This window comes from Pungitius pungitius, chromosome 17 (genome assembly GCF_949316345.1).
Source record: "Pungitius pungitius chromosome 17, fPunPun2.1, whole genome shotgun sequence".
Classification (NCBI taxonomy): domain Eukaryota; kingdom Metazoa; phylum Chordata; class Actinopteri; order Perciformes; family Gasterosteidae; genus Pungitius; species Pungitius pungitius.
The window spans coordinates 19,846-38,039 of NC_084916.1; the positions used below are offsets into that span (position 1 = coordinate 19,846).

General features: G+C 42.8%; 1 protein-coding gene across 1 annotated transcript; it reads right to left on the reverse strand.

The window, feature by feature from the left end:
* Window positions 1-6,582: 6,582 nt before the first annotated feature.
* LOC134107087 (ribonuclease inhibitor-like) lies at window positions 6,583-13,503 on the reverse strand. The gene is made up of 8 exons (XM_062558385.1): window positions 13,341-13,503; window positions 12,947-13,134; window positions 11,942-12,083; window positions 11,089-11,219; window positions 9,558-9,719; window positions 9,295-9,468; window positions 9,027-9,194; window positions 6,583-7,858 (listed from the first exon to the last, which is right to left on the reverse strand). The coding sequence occupies exons 3-8, from the start codon at window positions 12,053-12,055 to the stop codon at window positions 7,846-7,848; spliced, it is 762 nt and encodes a 253-aa protein (XP_062414369.1). The 5' UTR covers window positions 12,056-12,083; window positions 12,947-13,134; window positions 13,341-13,503; the 3' UTR covers window positions 6,583-7,845.
* Window positions 13,504-18,194: the final 4,691 nt, after the last annotated feature.

The following is an 18,194-nucleotide window of genomic DNA, read 5'->3' on the forward strand; positions in this document are numbered from 1 at the left end:
TCATCGCCATCAATGTGTCAATGTTTATGACAAAGCCGAGGACAGAGAGCAACCTTCAAAAACAAAGAAGAGAATCGCAACAGAGACTAATTCACAGACAAGTAAATACATTATCATATGAATTATAAAATAATACGTACCACTTGAAGAGTGGGGCATCTCATGAACTCAGACAGGACAGAGCATCTTTTGAACGCGATGCAGACAGGAGGAGGACAGAGCATCTGAACATGATGCAGAAGATAGCAGAGAATTAGATATCCGGACAACCTCATAGACCAGGGATGCACTGAAACCCGTAGTGATGAACTATTGGTATTCAAATATAAAGTCTCATTATGATTATTACATTATAATTAAGAATCTGTAGTGGATATTGGTGACTACTCAAAAGTTAAATAGTTGTACTTGTGTCGGGGGGGGGGGGGGGGGGTATCAGTGCATCACCAACAGAACATTCTCTTTTTTTTTAAAGACCTCTTTGTACGGTAGAGGGGTGTGCCATCTCCCATCCTCAAAGCGAGTAAGTAAGCCCTGGCTCTTGACAAGAACTCCCTGGTGCTTGTCCAGTTCCGAGAACCAAGTGGGGCTTTGAACCCTCTGGCTCTGGGATTGCGGCTGTTCAAGATATCGAACAGCCTGTCCGTTATCTATAAACAAATATCTTAAGTGACTGGAAGCACTGAAATAATCACCTTAACTGAGTTTAACGTATCATAGTATACATCTAAGTCTGAATAATTTGATATTTAAACCTGAGATGGGGGTGTTCCTGGGCTAATTATGAGTTGCGGTAAGTACAAAAAGCTCATACTGTACATATGTGCTTGCATATTGCTAGACTTGAGGATACTTTTTTGATACTGATACACCAATTATATATGTGTATCAGTGTGTAAGTGTTGTGTTGTCATGTTTTTGTGAAATCTTAAAATCTGGAATCTGTCACCTGTAATAAATGCCATAAATTCCAACAGGATTAAAGCAATTAATCACTCAAATGTTCATAATAACAGTAGAATATTTGGAAATGACTTTGGATTGTGATGCAGATCTCTTGCTTTATTACCTCGATAAATTCTGCTGTAGCCTCACAATCTTGGAACACTGCATATTCCTTCAGATCCTGCAAGGTGCAGAGGGCCACTGCCACGGAATTACTGCGGGCCTGAGCAGCCAGGGAGACCTTGATTGAGATAAAATACAGAAATGAGGAGAAAATTAGCGCTACAAGATCCAAACATCAGCACCAGGATAAAAACACAAAGCAAATCATCATAAAAACATACCTTCATCTTCTGATTACCAAAGTAAACATGTTTATCAGTGACCCTATTTGCAGCATGCAGGCCACGATGTACTTCCAATTGATGGTGCCAGTGACGCTTAAAATTGGGCTGTATGCCTGCAGAATAACCAGTTTTTAACTGCTCGCAAACATGCAATGTAAATCTGCATATTCTCCACAATTATGTGATAACACAGATTTCATACAATTAAAACATAAACAACTGAATATGGTCAACCAGAGAGGCACGTACCTCCAACATATTGCGCGTCAGCTTCAACATGTGGCAAGCGTCCATCATAACAAAAACCTTGTCACGGGTTCTTGGATGGGGGAAATGTGTCTTCAAGGGCTCACATGGTGTTGCCTTAAGGTCACAAGATCTGGCGCTGATGAAGCTCTTCCAGAGCATGCACAACTAAGACACTCTGGGTTTCCGGGGTTAGGCTCTTAGTCAAATAGTAACCAATTGGAGCCTTCCAGTAACCTTGGAGCCCAACGACCAGAAACACAAGAGCCTCTGAAGCTATGTCACTTTGATTTATACGATCCCCCATGTCCACAAAACCAGACATGGTTTGTGACTGTGGATCGTACTGAACATGCTTCTTTATGGCCATCGCATCCAACATCAGAGTGACAACCCCATATTTGGCCTCATCTTCTTGGCGCCGTTTTCCCAGCATGTCCAGCATCATTTTGTTGAGGCCAGGTTTGGCGTCCAGTGAGCTCAGCCACCTTGACACAATTGAGACATTGACCATTTAATTACTTACCCAATGAGCCACTAACCCAATCACCCCTATTGTGGACCCTGGACATACTAAAAAAACAACATCAAAATGTATTAGCACGACTTAGATCAGTAAGTTTAACTATTCATGACACTACAGTCTGTAGCTGAAGTTGTTACTGTAGTTGAAATTAGAGACGAAGAATACCTTTTCAAGGAACTGGGATGTGGAAGGTGAATTTTCAGGTCGTCTCTCAGGTAGTGATACGCCTTAGGACCATGCAGGTGGAGAGTGAGCGCAAAGTCTCTCTGGCCCTGGGTGTACTCTGCACCCCGTCTTGACAGGAGGTGAACCGGAAGATCTGAAATGTAACTAGAAAATGCATTTCCTGCAGAAAATGCGTTGGAATGCAGAAAGCTGAAATTAATTTCAAAAAGTTGCTTAAAGTACAGAAATGAAAAAAGCTGAAAGTATTCTAAACATTGCGGAAAGAATAGAAAAAGCTGAAATACATTTAAAAATTGCTGAAATTACAGAAATGAGAAAAGCTCAAATGAACTTGAAACAATTGCAAAAAAATTGAAATGGGAGAAGCTTCTATGAATTTGAAAACACAGAAATAATAAAAGCTGAGAATTAAAAAAATACATTTTTTGTAGTAATATAAGGTTTAGTACTATAGCTGTAATTGTGGTACTAGCAGCAGTAGAAGAAGTAAGTACTAGTTTCACTAGTATTTGAAAGCAATTGTGGTTTACCTATTGTTGAGGTACAGATAATCATTGAGGCTTTTATTTTGAAATAATGGAATTGGGTGGGGGGGGGGGGTTGGGAGACAGAATGTTTGTTATTCAAAGCAAATGGACTTGGTAAAATAGATTTGTACAGCGCTCTTCTAGTCTTCTGACCACTCAAAGCACCTTAACACTACATGACATCATTCACCCATTCACACACCAATGACAGAACCTACAATACACAGTGGCACCTGCCCAACCAGTAACTAACATTCACACAGACTGTAGTCACAGCTAGAGGAACAATGCTGGGATTAAGCGTCTTGCCCAAGGACACATTGACATGCAGGTTAGCCGGGCCTGGGATCAGACCGCCAACCCTCTGATTGGAGGACGGCCGCCCGCGCTCCCCACTCACTCACAGTCGCCCTAAGCTATTAAAACTAAAGTTATTAATTGATGGGCCTCATCAAACATTACAGTGGGAATTCCCTCCATTGGGGTTGAAATACTAGTAGTACAAGTAGTAGTAAAAGTCATTTTAGTAATAATACCAGTTGAAATACTAGAAGTACTAGAAATATTAGTAGTGGTTGTAGTACTATTTGAAAGCGCAATACGTATTCAACAAAACAGCTGAATCCTAAGCTTCATGTTTAAATAACATAATCATTGCAGCTTTTATTTTGAAATGATGGTATTGGGTGAGTGGGTGGGAGGGTTGAGAGACAGTATATATTATTTAATAGACCTCATCAAACATTACAGTAAGAACTCCCTCCATGGGGGTTTGAAATGATGAGAGAAGGTGGAGAGAAGGAGGTCATGTCAGGCTGCACTAATCAGCTAATGAGGATCAGCTGTGAGTCACAGAAAGAGGCCCCAGCTCGTTGTCGCGGCAACGGAGCAGCTGCACTTAGCTCACAGACAGTTACTGAGAACCCACACCTCAAACAAATGCTTCCTGGAGCAAAACTGTTTGGAGTAGCCAAATTTTTTTTTGAGAGACACAAGACTCTACCGAACGTTTGAGTCTAGTTTTTATGTCTCTATGTGTTTTAAAACTGCTCTACCAGCAGTTTACAAAACATGGACCTTCTTTTGTTGTCTGATTTTGTCCTCACTCTGAGTGCACACTAAATTCGAAAGAAACCCCAAAACTAGTCAAACATAATTAGTGATTATGAAAAAAGTATAATAGATATCAACAAGCTGTTTTTTTTTATATAACTGTTAAGACTTGTGTCACCATTTTAAAGTTTAAATGGTGTCTCTAGCTGAAAGATTGGAAAAGCTGAAAAAGTTGAAAGTTCAACAAGTTTTGAGAGGATTTGAAAATTTAATCCATTGGAAACCATGTTAAAAGGTTTGATGATTTTAATTTATATTAATTCAATTATAAGAGCTAAAAAGTCATAGCAGACCTCTCCTGAAGGAGCTGAACATTTTAATATTTAAATGGTCTTAATAGCTGAAAGTGTGAAGGAGTTGAAAGGGGGCGCGGAAGAAATAGAATAAGGCGGAATAAAGATTAGAAGAACAATACTTGGAATGCTTGAAGCATTCCAACTAATTAGAAAAGGTGATTTAGTAAGTCTCCTTTGATAGTAATTTTTATGTCTAACAAAGAACATAAAAAAGACAAAACATTTAAAGTCATTATTTATTTTACCTGAGTAGCATTCCAGCTTGTCATTCAGCTCTTCATTGATGAGGTTCTTAGCTTTCAGCTCCTCCAGAAGAGCCTTCATGTTCTTCTTGGCCCTCCTTACCCTTGCCAAGGCATTGCTCTTTTCCCGCCACAGTTCACGCGCTGTGGCCATGGCTGCATCAAGTTTGGCCTTAAGAGCCTTTGGAGAGGAAGGCATTGCATAAAAAAAAAAAAAAAAACCAATAAATAATAAATAAATATATAATGAAGTTAATTAGGGTTAGTGTATTTGTTAGTGACATTCCTCATGTGTACAAATACTCACAACATCAGGTGGAGGTTGATCCTGCTCGGGGTACATGGGCTGGTTTTCTCCTGCTTTTCTTGAAGCGTTTGTGCTTCTTGGTGCTACCGGCTGAAAAAATAGTTAAATATTCAATTGATCTGTAATACACTTTATGTATTGCTAAACTTGCAGAAAGTGCGACATTAAATCACATTTAAATATTGATGCATCCATCTTTAACACCTTGTAATCTAGTTGGCCAATTGTACACGTACCCTCTGAAGATGAGCAGGGAAGTTGAAGACAGATGGAACAGCTCCAGCTTTGAATCCGATAGTCTGTCCTGTCCAAATCTTCATTTCTGAAGTGTTCGCTGCAGAGCAGTATGTTCTGTCATTAGCCACAAAACCTTCCCTTCTCAGGGCACGCTCCCACTGTCTCCGGCGCTCGCTACATTTGGGAAACCTTACAAATGGGAGAAATAGTAGTCAGATATAAATGATTGTTAACCTTGCACCTTTATATCCTTCAACACTGAGGGTATGGACTAAAATACAGTATAAAATATATTATCATTTTGATTCTATGTAGTGCATGTATGCAAATATACGTAGCCAATCTTGTAATGTTGTCTCAGAAAAAACCCAACAAAGAAATCCAAATGATGTAAAGATGTTTTTAAGAAACCAAACCACTTGGAAATCACGTGTAACTCAAAGCTATGTTGAAACGAAAGACTAACCCTGCCTCTCCCACCAATTTACAATTGCTTGGTGACTCACTTACGACCTCTTCACTGCTAGCCAGCAAATAAATACAACCACATCCACAAAATGACATTTAGACAAAAGATTAGGTTGTCAAGAAACGTTGTTGGTCTCAGGAAACCTGTTAATAATTGAAAATGTCGACTGTGTGGTATCACTTTAGAGTAGAGGGCAGCCATGAAACACACAGCTACGCTGCAATGTTAAGCGTTTCTCAAAACGTGAAGCTACAATTTAAACATCGGCATCAGCACAAATCGTAGCCACGTTAATAAGGTTTGTAATAAACCAAACCGTTTGTAAATCCGTCAAGAATTCAGCAAGTTACGAGCATTTTAGTTGGCGTATGTCACTCACCTTCCGTCCACAGCAGCGCAGTCTCCTGACCCAAGATGGCCGCCAAGTGACGACACAGCCGACTCCGCCTTGAGCCATCTAGCCTTTCTATACATGTCTATGCTCTGCTGTCACAACAAAGTGGAATCTCCCCCCCCGTTCGAACCGATCAAGACGCCCGGATGAAAGTCACAGTCGCGTTGCAGCGCCGCGATCGATGACTGAGCCACACGACGTGCGCTGTGGACGTTTCTACTCCCGCTGCCCTCTGGCGCTGCAACGCCCCGCCGCCGCCACACGATGGCGCCAAAGGACCCTGTTTCCCACACACGCCCCGAAGCTGAACGCACGACATGCCCCCGTTATAGATGCTGCATCCCAAGCACAGAGCAGCCCATGAATTGTGTTTGACTCGTGGCCCCGCTAGACGGAGCTGCCAGCCGGCTGCACAGCCCCAGCGGCTGCCTTCCTCCCAGAGAGGCTGGAATCCTTCCATGTGAATAAAACACATACATATATCCATGTGTGAGCGTGTCTCTACACGCGGCAGAGCTCAAACGCGGGCCAGGGGAGCGGCCCGCACTGTCATTGACGACGCGTAGACATCAGTGAATGCGACGCTTTTATCCAACACAGTCACGGGCCAACGTACACAGCGCCGCCCTGCTGCTCCGCCGTCTTCTTCACCTGGATCCAGGGCCGGGGCTAGCCATTTGGGTGCCCTAAGCACAAATGCTTGGTGGTGCCCCCCCCAACCAACGAACCAACCAACCACCACCACCACCAAAGGAATAACAACCATTCAGAATCTTAGTTAGGTCTTAGTTAGGTACTCTTTATTCCCCAAATAACTTCTAAACATAAATAATTTACATAAACAAACATGAAAAGAAATAAATTATATAAAAGATAAAATTATAAATTATAATTACCAAATACCACCACAATTACTAAAAACACAGATTTGGAACTGAACATTGTAAATGCAGAAAGTATTCAAGTATATAACCGTGTAAGTAATAATGTGCACATTTCTTCAGTAAGTACAAATAATAATAATAAAGTGCAAACTGCACAGTAGAATTTACTTTACCATCTCTATAAAAGAGACCATTCTGCTATCCGATAGAACAATATTACAAACATTTTCACTACCATCAGTTGTCAAAGGCCCTACAGAGGCACACGCCTGCATTTCCTAGCTGCAAAATCAGCTCTCAGGTCATATGACAGTTTCTGAGCCACGTCCCCATTGATGCTGATGACAGCCAGACCACTTAAACGTTCCTGCCCCATTGATGAGCGCAGGTACGTTCTGATTAGTTTGAGCTTTGAAAAGCTTCGCTCAGCAGAGGTAACTGTGACAGGGAGAGTCAGTGCAATACGAAGCAATCCATAGATTGGGATATGCCTCTTGAAGCCGATTGTTATGCAAAAACGTAAATGATAACATGAAAAACAAATGATAACAGAAACGGTAACGGTAACAGAAACGTCGGGCGGCCCGCGGACGAGTACCGATTACGACCCACGGCGGTCCGTGCGGACATTATGAGCGCGAGTACATGTGGGCAGCCGGCCGCCCGGTGACCGCTAGCAACGGTCCTCACGAGACAAAGTTTGGGGACCCCTGATTTAAAACATTGTCTTAGCTGAGAGCGACGCGCGAGCATCATCCCGCTGTCTCTTTTTTCCGCCCCCGACTCTTGATGCCTTTTCGAAGCCGTTTCAAAGCTGTCTGCCACATTTGAGATTTGAGGCATAATGGAACAGACCACTGGGAGGTGAGGGGGGGGGGGGGGCGCACAGGAGGTTCCCCTTTTTCTCCACTAATTTGGTCTAGGCCTATTACTTTTTGACTTTGTATTGATTTTGCATATTAGCATGCTTTAGACATATTTTATTTGTTATTTATACTAGTAGCCTACTGTGATGATTTTTCACGTCCCAGATTTTTTGGTGCCCCTCCAGGCACTTGGTGCCCTACGCGCAGCGCGTGATGTGCGTGTGCGGAGCGCCGGCACTGCCTGGATCCAACTCCTCATCTCAGCTGCTCCTCCTGCAAACAGTGTGGACCCTTAGTTTTTAAATTCCCTCATTTTAAATTGGCTGACAATGACCTTCTGGCCTGTGATGAGGTGAAACATCTTGGACATTTCAGGGTCAGACATTTCTAATGTTATACTATGGAGTACACAAACACCCATATTGTATGTGTGGCAGTAAAAGCGACTCTTATGAGATGCTTATGGGAATGTGGATAATTCGATTATTTTAAGCCGTGTATACGGTATGCGACTCCCACGTTTCATTTATATTGGTACATAACAGTAATATAACTGTAGATACTACAGTAGTTTTACTGTGATGAAACAGTATTTGTAGAAGTTCCGCAACATTCTGCGTGCTGTTAATGGCTGCGCACTTCCATTACTTAAAACAACGGCCAGGTAATACCTAGCACAGGTAGACTGTGGAGTAAATAGTGACAGACTTTACGTTACGTTCCCCTTTTATGCTGAAAACGATGTGGAGATTATCTTGAAGATTTCTAAAGACAACAGCTTGAACTAAATATTGAGGCTACTACACTTTAAAGGTAAAAGAAAAGTCTGAAATCTGAGTTTATGATTCATATTACTGTCATCAAAAACCAACATCTTTCTGCTCTCCCTCCCCACAGAAGCCTCTGTGGATGGTGGTTCTATCTGATGGAGGTTGTCCCTGCAGTGGTCCTGCCGTACACTTGTTCTGCTACTTGTAATTACTTGTATCATTTCTGTTAGAGGAGTTGAATGTATTGTACATCTTTTACATTGTTGATTCTGTACACATGACATCCATTGCAGTCTGTCCATCCCGGGAGAGGGATCCTCCTCTGATGTTCTCACTAAGGTTTCTTCCCTTTTTTCCCCATTGAAGGGTTTTTTCATATTTTGGGGAGTTTTTCCTGTGCCGATGTGAGGGTTTGGGGACAGAGGATGTTGCATGTGTACAGACTGTAAAGCCCTCTGAGGCAAATTTGTAATTTGCGATTTTGGGCTATACAAAATAAAATGAATTGAATTTAATTGAATTGAGTCTTAGAATTTCCTAAGTTTAGTATTAAGCTACCCACATACGGGCTGCAGTGCACTCAGATGGATGTACTATCATGGATACAGTATATCTTTAACATCTTTTTTTAGTTGCATTTGTCGATAACAATGGATCCGTGCCGCCACTACCTGAGTTTCTGCAGGCTGCATTGTGGGTCGGCCATCAGAGCAGACAGAAGCTGCACGCCCAACTCTCCCGGGTGGTTGTAGCTCAGGTCCAGCTCTCTCATACTGGACGAGTTCAAAGCTGATGCCAGGAAAGTGCAGCCTTCCTCTGTCACTCTGCACAAGGACACACTTAAAAAAAAACACCCACTTACCACAACATTTCATCTTATTTATCACCGTATCAACAAACCGCAAAGACTAATACATTATTTATTAATCTGGAACTCACGAGAGTATCTTCAGTTGACAGTGAGGACTCTCCAGTCCACCAGAGAGCGTTTTGACTCCTACGTCCTGCAAGTCATTGTCAGATAGGTCCAATTCTCTAAGCTGGCAGGAGGCTGAGCTGATGACGGCGGTCAGGTCATCGGAGCTGTGCTGTGTTAGATTGCAGCTCCTCAGTCTGAACGATCAGAAAATACAGAAAGAATAATATTTTTCACACTTTCAATTTTTATTTAATCTGGACGAACGCGGTTGTCTCATTTTTACCTGAGTTTCTCCAATTTGCTGTTCTTCAGTTTCTTGGAGAGCAGTGTTATTCCTGCATCTGTCAGGTTGTTGTTGGACAGGTCCAGCTCTCTAACTTGTGATGGGTTGATATTCTTTGCCAGGTTCTCACAGCAGCTCACAGTGAGATTACATGCATGCAGACTGGAAGAGAGAAAGTATAAGAAACGTAAGTCATGAAGACATTTAAAGACTATTGAGACCAGACGGTCGGCCTATTTTCATCACTGCTTACTTGCAATATGAGCTAAGTATCTCAACTGTCCAAATGTTTATTAACGACCGCTCGTATAATTTCTAGGGCCGGGACTCAATTAAAAATCTAATTAGAGGCTTTGTAATTAATTAATCAAAATGAATCGCATTTTAATTGCATAAATATTTGACCTGAGAACAGTGAGAAGTATTTTTTTTCACATGGATTTTTATTTTTGTTCAACCAATTCCAGCAGACAAGTGTAGAAATAGCATATTTAGAAATATAGTACTTTCAGAAATTCAGGTAGCCTATAGGTAAGTAGACCTTCTGTAAACTAGGTTTTTTTAAGTAGACCAATACTTTCAAGTACATTCAGAACATTGGTTATTTTTTCAGACGTGGTCTTAGTTACCCTGGTCCTTAAACCAGTCATCTGGTGCAGTGTGGGTTGGGTGTGGGTCCTTGTACGTCCACGCTAGCTGCTAATTGTGTTGCGTTGAGGTGATACTTGAGGCTCGATGTGAATTCCTTGTTGCACAGCTTGCACACAACCACGCTCTTATCGACGCTTCCATCCGTGTGTTTATTATAAGAAGATTTCCCATTCACGGGGCCACCCGACACGGTGTCGTCAGCTTCTTCGTTCATGTTCACTGTGGTTTGTTGTTGTCTGAAGTCATGGACGCTAGTTGGTGCTCCAGTATAATCGGTCCCCCCGAAACTCATCCAGTGAGAAACGTTCCGCGGTGCAAAAAATAAGTGTAAAAATGCGTAAAAAATGTTTAATGTGTTATTTTTTAATTGTAATTAATTAATCTTAATTCACATTGTAATTAATTAATCTTAATTAACGCACTAAAGTCCCGGCTCTAGTAAAAACGTGTTGGATAAAGTTGTCAATGAGAGATCAGAAAAAAATGATGAACACACTGGATCTCTCATGTGTCTGTCTCTCCACCCAACCAGCTGTTTTTCTGCAGTTTCTGTTTGGCCCTCGCTCACAAAGCCACCGGTACACAGGGAGGTACACAGAGGCTGTGGTCAGGCACACGTCCGCCGTCTGTGTGAGATTGTGTGTGTGTGTGTGTGAGATTGTTAAAAAGTTACATGGACACAAGACGGCACAAATTATACCCCTACACGCCTGGTAAATATTTAGGCTGACACAATACTGTGGAAAGATGAATGTATGTGCATTGCCCATAAATTGTTTAAATAATGACCCAAGCCATATGCTATGTATACAGTATATCATTTCAAAATAAGCTTCAGACTGTACCATCATCAGTGAGATGCTTTGAAGACAATTCCTACCTCACTCCACACCAGCATGCTGCCAAACACCACCTGCAGGCCGTCAAAAAAGTTCTCCCCAATGACGATGACCATCGCCCCGCCGGTGGTCCAGCCCTCACTGGGACTAATGGCTTTGATGCACGGGGTGGCTGGACAGAAGGGCAAAGCAAGAGTTACCCCAAGTCATTCAATTCAGCATGTACAGCAGCTGGAGAGAGGACGGTAAATCTCAGGCAGGTGTGTTGGAAGTGCTCTTTGGTTTTGGTTTATTCAATTCAATCAATCAATTAAAAAGCTCATCGCAAAACTTTCAGAAATGTTCATAGTTATTTAATTGTATATATGTGGCTTTGTTTGTGAATAACAACAAAAGCATCAAAAACTGAGAATTGGATCTATATCAGATTTTGCTTAGAAATCATATGATCTGCAATTGTACAGAACTGAAAAAGCTCAAGTGAAAACTGGTGTCCTGAGTACACAAATAGAAAAAGTATTCAGCTCTTTTAATTGAGAAAAAGTAGCAGTACAACAGTGTAAAGAAACATGGTCCTACACTTAGAGTTTAACTACATAGAAATATGGATGCATTATCAGTTAAATGTACTAAAATGACAGCATTAACATGCAGGAAATGGATGGACTTCTTCATGTTTGAATTTGATTTTTTTTTTTAATTGTCTTAATGAATGCATTAATTAGCTCATCTAATGACCACTGGTTATGTTTGATGTATCACAGCGATTAGAAATGGACATTAAGGAACTCAAGAACCTGCTGTTACAGTGTGTTGAGTGTGAACGATGAAGTAGACACGTAATAAAACTGAAATGAGGTGTAACATTGTAGTGTTACGTTGTCACCGTCTCACCATATTCCATAGTATTCTCCACAGACTCGCCGGGCTCCAGTCTGCGGGCCCTTCGGCCGTGCTTAGAGTTGTTGTGGACAAACATGTTGTCAGACACTGCCAGGACGTGGCCATCTACACTCACGGTGCTGGACAAGACCACCTGAGAGAAAGAAAGAATTGAAATCTATCTATACGTCACATTTCACATATAAGGCTTAGAACAATGACATCAAAAACAATCAAAAAAATATTTCTTCAATAATGAATAATTAAATGTTGACCTGCATCTGTAAAAGCCTAAAATTCTGTGAGGAGACTGAAATAAGTGTCACTCAGAGGAGTAGGAAGATTGGACCAAACGTCTTGGGGAGAAAAGGAGCTTTAATACACTTCAGAGAAGTTTGTGTTTTCCAATCAGATGCGCAAAAGAAATTTCAGTAGGAAACACTTATGTCCCAGTATATCGTGTTTTTGAATACTTGTGTAGCACTCGTCCCATGTAACTATATAGTAATAAGTGGATCTGCTTGGTGTAGTAGTACTATGGGCGGGGCCCTGGGTTCACTTGTAAATATAATGGCGCAATTACCTGGTCTTATACAATTTGTCTTATAATTATAGATCCCTTATTTTGTAAACTAATATAACTGGCGGTGCCTCCAATAGAATTTAATCAATAAAACAAAAGGTTAATGATTCTTATTAAAACCTATTATCATATGTTTTAATGGTGTATTACCACTTTTACCTTTTAACCCCCTCTTAACCGAACACTATTACACTCAACATGGCAAACACACTTCAAAGGCATTTACAATTTGGCAAAACAGTTTGGCATTTATTACACTTCAATACGATCAATACAACATGCCCCCCCACTTTCTCCCACCCATGACACACCAAACCCTCGTTGCAGGCCTGAGTCGATGCTTGGGAGCGTTGAGACCTAAAACTTAATGGCCGCTTCACTTGTTCACACAAGCAATAAACAAAAAGAGCAGGTGAAAGTTAGTCAGTACTCACGTCTCTGGTTCCCCATTCAAAGGAGAAGATGAGCGGAATCCGGGCGATGGACGGCAGGCAGAACCCGGGAGAAAAAACACACCAGCAAACTGTCTACAACCGGAAGCGCAGACGCGGGAAACCGTTCTTCTTAGTGGTCCACAGGAGTTTTTCCGATCCTCGTCTTAAATGTCCGTCTCCTGAATCAGCTAAACACACATCCATCTGCTACGTCATGTCGATCTAGCAACACTTGTCTCATCAACTGAATTCACGGCAAAGTTAACAGTATGAAAGCCGAGCTAACCTGTATGGTGCTTATGCTAATAGCTAATCGCGATTAGCATCATAACTTGTTTACACTACAACATTTAGTCACAGTATAGCAAACAATGCACAACCACATCATATTTACCTCGGGCAGGTCACCACAATCCAAACCATAGGCTAACTGGTCGTCAGCCGTCAAGTTATTAATAGGATCTCCGCTTAGATCATTGCAACTTTACCTAACGGTGAATGACTCTTCTCTCTTACACAGATACACTGAACCTGACCGTTTACGCCGAAGTCCCACCCCTTTTTCCCGAGAACGGAGCCGGATTGGCTGCACTGTCAGCACTAACCAATTAAACACAAACAAAACAAAGATTGACTACTGCCACCAAGATAGACTGTTAGGGTAAACAAACAAGCTGAATCATGCACATAACACACAAACTATACTCATTTACATAAAAGACAACCTTGAAACTGTAAAAATAAGGCTGTTATTGGAATAGCTTTTATTCACCTGTATCTTTTGCAACATATTTATGCACACTTCTAACTTGGTTTTTAGAAAACTATTTACATCCTGATGTCTGAGTGAATTTTGTGCCAGGGCTACACCTGCAACATTTGAATCATTTCTGCCGGTGGGAAAGGAGCCTTTTTGAAAATCTCACGCACTGTGCACAGACACACAGACACACACGGATCCATTTAGACTCTACCTTGACTAAAACACTAGCAAACCGTAGCACTAACAAATGGTAGCACTTAAACTGTACTTATAATGGCACTTTTCTATAACATAACAACTGCTTATTTGATGAAAATTGTACTTTCTTGTTACGTGTTCTTCTGAGTTTGCATCTCTATGTGAAAATGCACTTATTGTAAGTCGCTTTGGATAAAAGCGTCAGCTAAATGACATGTAATGTAATGTCATGTCATGTAAAATGGACAGGCTGCCCTCTGCCGTTCGAAACGCGTAACGACACGGCATTTCCTCCGCCGTCAAGTTCTCCGCAGCACGCCAAGACACGGAGCGCTTCCGCCGGAACCAGCACGTATCGGCGTTGACGCTGACTTGACGTGCGCGCAGCCTCCATCCCGCTGGGGGGCGCTCCCCTCCAATCTGCGTCCTGAAACCACCGAAATAAAAACGGCCTCCTGCCCGCTGGGGGGCGCTCCCCTCCAATCTGCGTCCTGAAACCACCGAAATAAAAACGGCCTCCTGCCCGCTGGGGGGCGCTCCCCTCCAATCTGCGTCCTGAAACCACCGAAATAAAAACGACGAGACTCCCCCAGCTGTTTACCACATCCGGCCAGCCGCCATTGCCCTGGCGCTCTGCTGTCACAACAAAGTGGAATCTCCCCCCCCCCGTTCGAACCGATCAAGACGCCCGGATGAAAGTCACAGTCGCGTTGCAGCGCCGCGATCGATGACTGAGCCACACGACGTGCGCTGTGGACGTTTCTACTCCCGCTGCCCTCTGGTGCTGCAACGCCCCGCCGCCGCCACACGATGGCGCCAAAGGACCCTGTTTCCCACACACGCCCCGAAGCTGAACGCACGACATGCCCCCGTTATAGATGCTGCATCCCAAGCACAGAGCAGCCCATGAATTGTGTTTGACTCGTGGCCCCGCTTGACGGAGCTGCCAGCCGGCTGCACAGCCCCAGCGGCTGCCTTCCTCCCAGAGAGGCTGGAATCCTTCCATGTGAATAAAACACATACATATATCCATGTGTGAGCGTGTCTCTACACGCGGCAGAGCTCAAACGCGGGCCAGGGGAGCGGCCCGCACTGTCATTGACGACGCGTAGACATCAGTGAGTGCGACGCTTTTATTCAACACAGTCACGGGCCAACGTACACAGCGCCGGCGGCGCCCTGCTGCTCCGCCGTCTTCTTCACCTGGATCCAACTCCTCATCTCAGCTGCTCCTCCTGCAAACAGTGTGGACTCTTAGTTTTTAAAATCCCTCATTTTAAATTGGCTGACAATGACCTTCTGGCCTGTGATGAGGTGAAACATCTTGGACATTTCATGACAGAATAAACATTTGCACATGTGGACTCTTTTCAAATGCTTGTCGTTTTAAAAGCATTAAACAATGTCTCAGGGGCCTTCAGAACCAACCACAACAGTGCCCACGCGTTGATAAACAGCCGGCGTCCGCTGGTGTCACAGCGAACAAGGCCACAATCGCGCGTCACTCGACTTGACCTTTGAATACAAAACTTCATATTCACCATGGTATCTATAAAGAGCGCCTCCAGGCCTACAATTTAGACTTAAAAAGTGATGGAGAAACATTCTTCTCCAACATCATTAACAACAACACTAATAAGGCAAAAACCCCATTTGAAACTGTTGACAGACTGACCAACCCCCCAACACAAATACCACCTGAACTCCATTCCACGGAGAAATGCAATGAGTTTGCGTTCTTTTATACAGATAAAATTGAAGGCATCAGACGCGCCATCAATATCTCAAACAAAAATGCTGGATCACCACCCTATTTAGGCAAAAGTAACACAGCAATGATGACAACCTTTAATGTCATAGACTCAAACTCTAGTGGAAAGGGTGACAAGTCTAACCATCGACCGGCTGTCTTGATGCTCCTACCAGCTTCTTTAACAATGTTTTTGACTGCCTAGCAACAGACGTATTGCAAATAGTTAATAACTCTATTCAGTCAGGCCATTTCCCAAAAGCCTTCAAAACTGCAGTTATTAAACCTCTAGATGCCTCTATTATCAACAACTACAGACCAATTTCAAATCTACCTAAAATAAAATAATAAAATAATTGAGAAAGTTGTCCTACAACAACTTAATCACTTCCTGGCTCCAACTGGCTGCCACCACAACTTCATAGCACCGAGACGGCCCTTATTAAAGTGGGAATAGAGCTGTAGGTGAAGGAGTGAAAGTGGCATAGAAGGAAAATTAAGAGAAGAAAGGAAATGGAACAGTAAGTGAAGAGTGGGGGGGCACAGGCTGGTTTTAGACCCCCTGAGTCCCTTTTATTCCCTCGCTCCTCCCCCCTCTCATTCCTCATCTCCTTCCACCTGTCTCTTATTCTTCCTTTCAAATCAGGCGTCACTGCCAATCAACTGGATTGCCATGACAACATTTCGCATGACGCCCCTCCAAACCCGCCAGCAGCCCTATAAACAAAAACAACATACAAAAAAAAAGCTGAATTCCGACAGCTCAGGATTGATGAGGGGGAGTCCTGTCAAAGGCCAGATTAGATTAGGATTGAAGCACACACACACACACACAGATATGGTAATGACTTTGTAATTAATGCAAAAGCAGAAATACCAGCAACTCTCCTAATGAATTGATTTATTTGATTAGATATCCTCCTGCATATTTTTGCATGCTGGTATAGAGGACAGTGAGACAAACGGTTGTTTGTGGTTGTTCGCAACCAATGGATGTGACAGAATTACACATACAGATACACAAATGAATGCACTCACAAAAAAATCATGCTGAGAGAAAAAAGGAGACTAAAAGAGAAGCTGGTGAAGTGTTCATTCAGAAAAATATGTTTTTCATCTAGAGGGCGCTATAGGGCTGCCTCAGACACACAAGACGCACTAAATCACAGAAAAAAAGGAACCATTATAAAGTCTGAAGAATATGGTTTGAAGATATTCCACATGTGTTCAAATCAGCAATACAAAGTGGAAAATCCCTCGCTAGACACACACACACACACACACACACACACAGCTATAACTTCATTGTCAAATGGTCACCTATGAAGACCAGATGTGATCCAGCTGCAATTACTCTCTGCCTCTGCAGCACTGGAGGGCAGATATGTGTCAGGACTACACGGTATGATACGTCACATTCTGGGGATGAGAAATCATTTCTCCCTGCTCACACAGAGACACCCTCTATATGTGACTCCATGTCTTCTCTCTCTGAGAGACGTGGAAGTCAAGTGAAAGCACATGTGGACCCTGACCAGGCGTGTAGAGCAGAGACCTCAGGCCTTCTCCACCTTTCACTATAGCTACAACTGCACCACCCAGACAGTTGCTCTGGACCCTGCTTTACCTGTCTCTCCTACTTAGTCAAAAGGTTTGCAAAAGAGTGAAAAGACATCCAATCACAGACCAGACTGATCGTTACCATACCAGCTAATGATCAGTAATGGTTTCAGCTACTTTTATGGTCATGTCTTCAGAATTTATAGTCCATCGGAAAAAAATGGTTATCTGCCAGGATATATTGATCTGGCATTATTGCTATATGCTTGTTTTGATGGGTCTTAAAATAATAGCTCTGTCATCTACATCTAATGGCAAAGGTGTGCTAGGATTTAGTCTAAAGTGGATGGCTAAATCACATCAGGTTTCTCCACCATTAAGGATTTCCCTGCTGTCCAGGTTATTCTACAAAAAGGGGAGTTTAATAAATGCTGAGTCAGTTGAAAAGCCCGACCTTATGTATGAAACTTACGTTTGATGATTGGCTCAAACAAGGAATTATGCTACACGAGGCGATGCCACACGTTTACAACGTGTTGGGAAAGTTATTATAGCATTTCAACTGGAGTCACGTATCCGAAAACACGAGCCGCCAATTCGGTGTTTTATCCTGGGCATTGACTCTACTTCGCGGCCAAACAATGTCAACTCACGACAACATCCCTCAATATCGCTATGAAACACAAAATAAACCCACTTGGTTTGGGATTTGCTTCCTGTCGAAGCAGACGACGCGATCCGGAGAGCAGGCGACTCCATTAGTGATCGGTTTGAGCGCTAGTTGGTTAACTAACTTACCTCTGAATAATGTGTTTCTTACGGGGCCACGAGGGCCACGCTTGATGGATGGCCTTACAGGAGTCGGGTCAATTAGCCCGACTGGGTTTCCCTCCATGTCGGCGGCAGACAGCACCGGGGGAGCTCCCACCTCTGTCCTGCGGCCTGGCTGTAATTAATCACCAGCGTGGGGCCTTCTC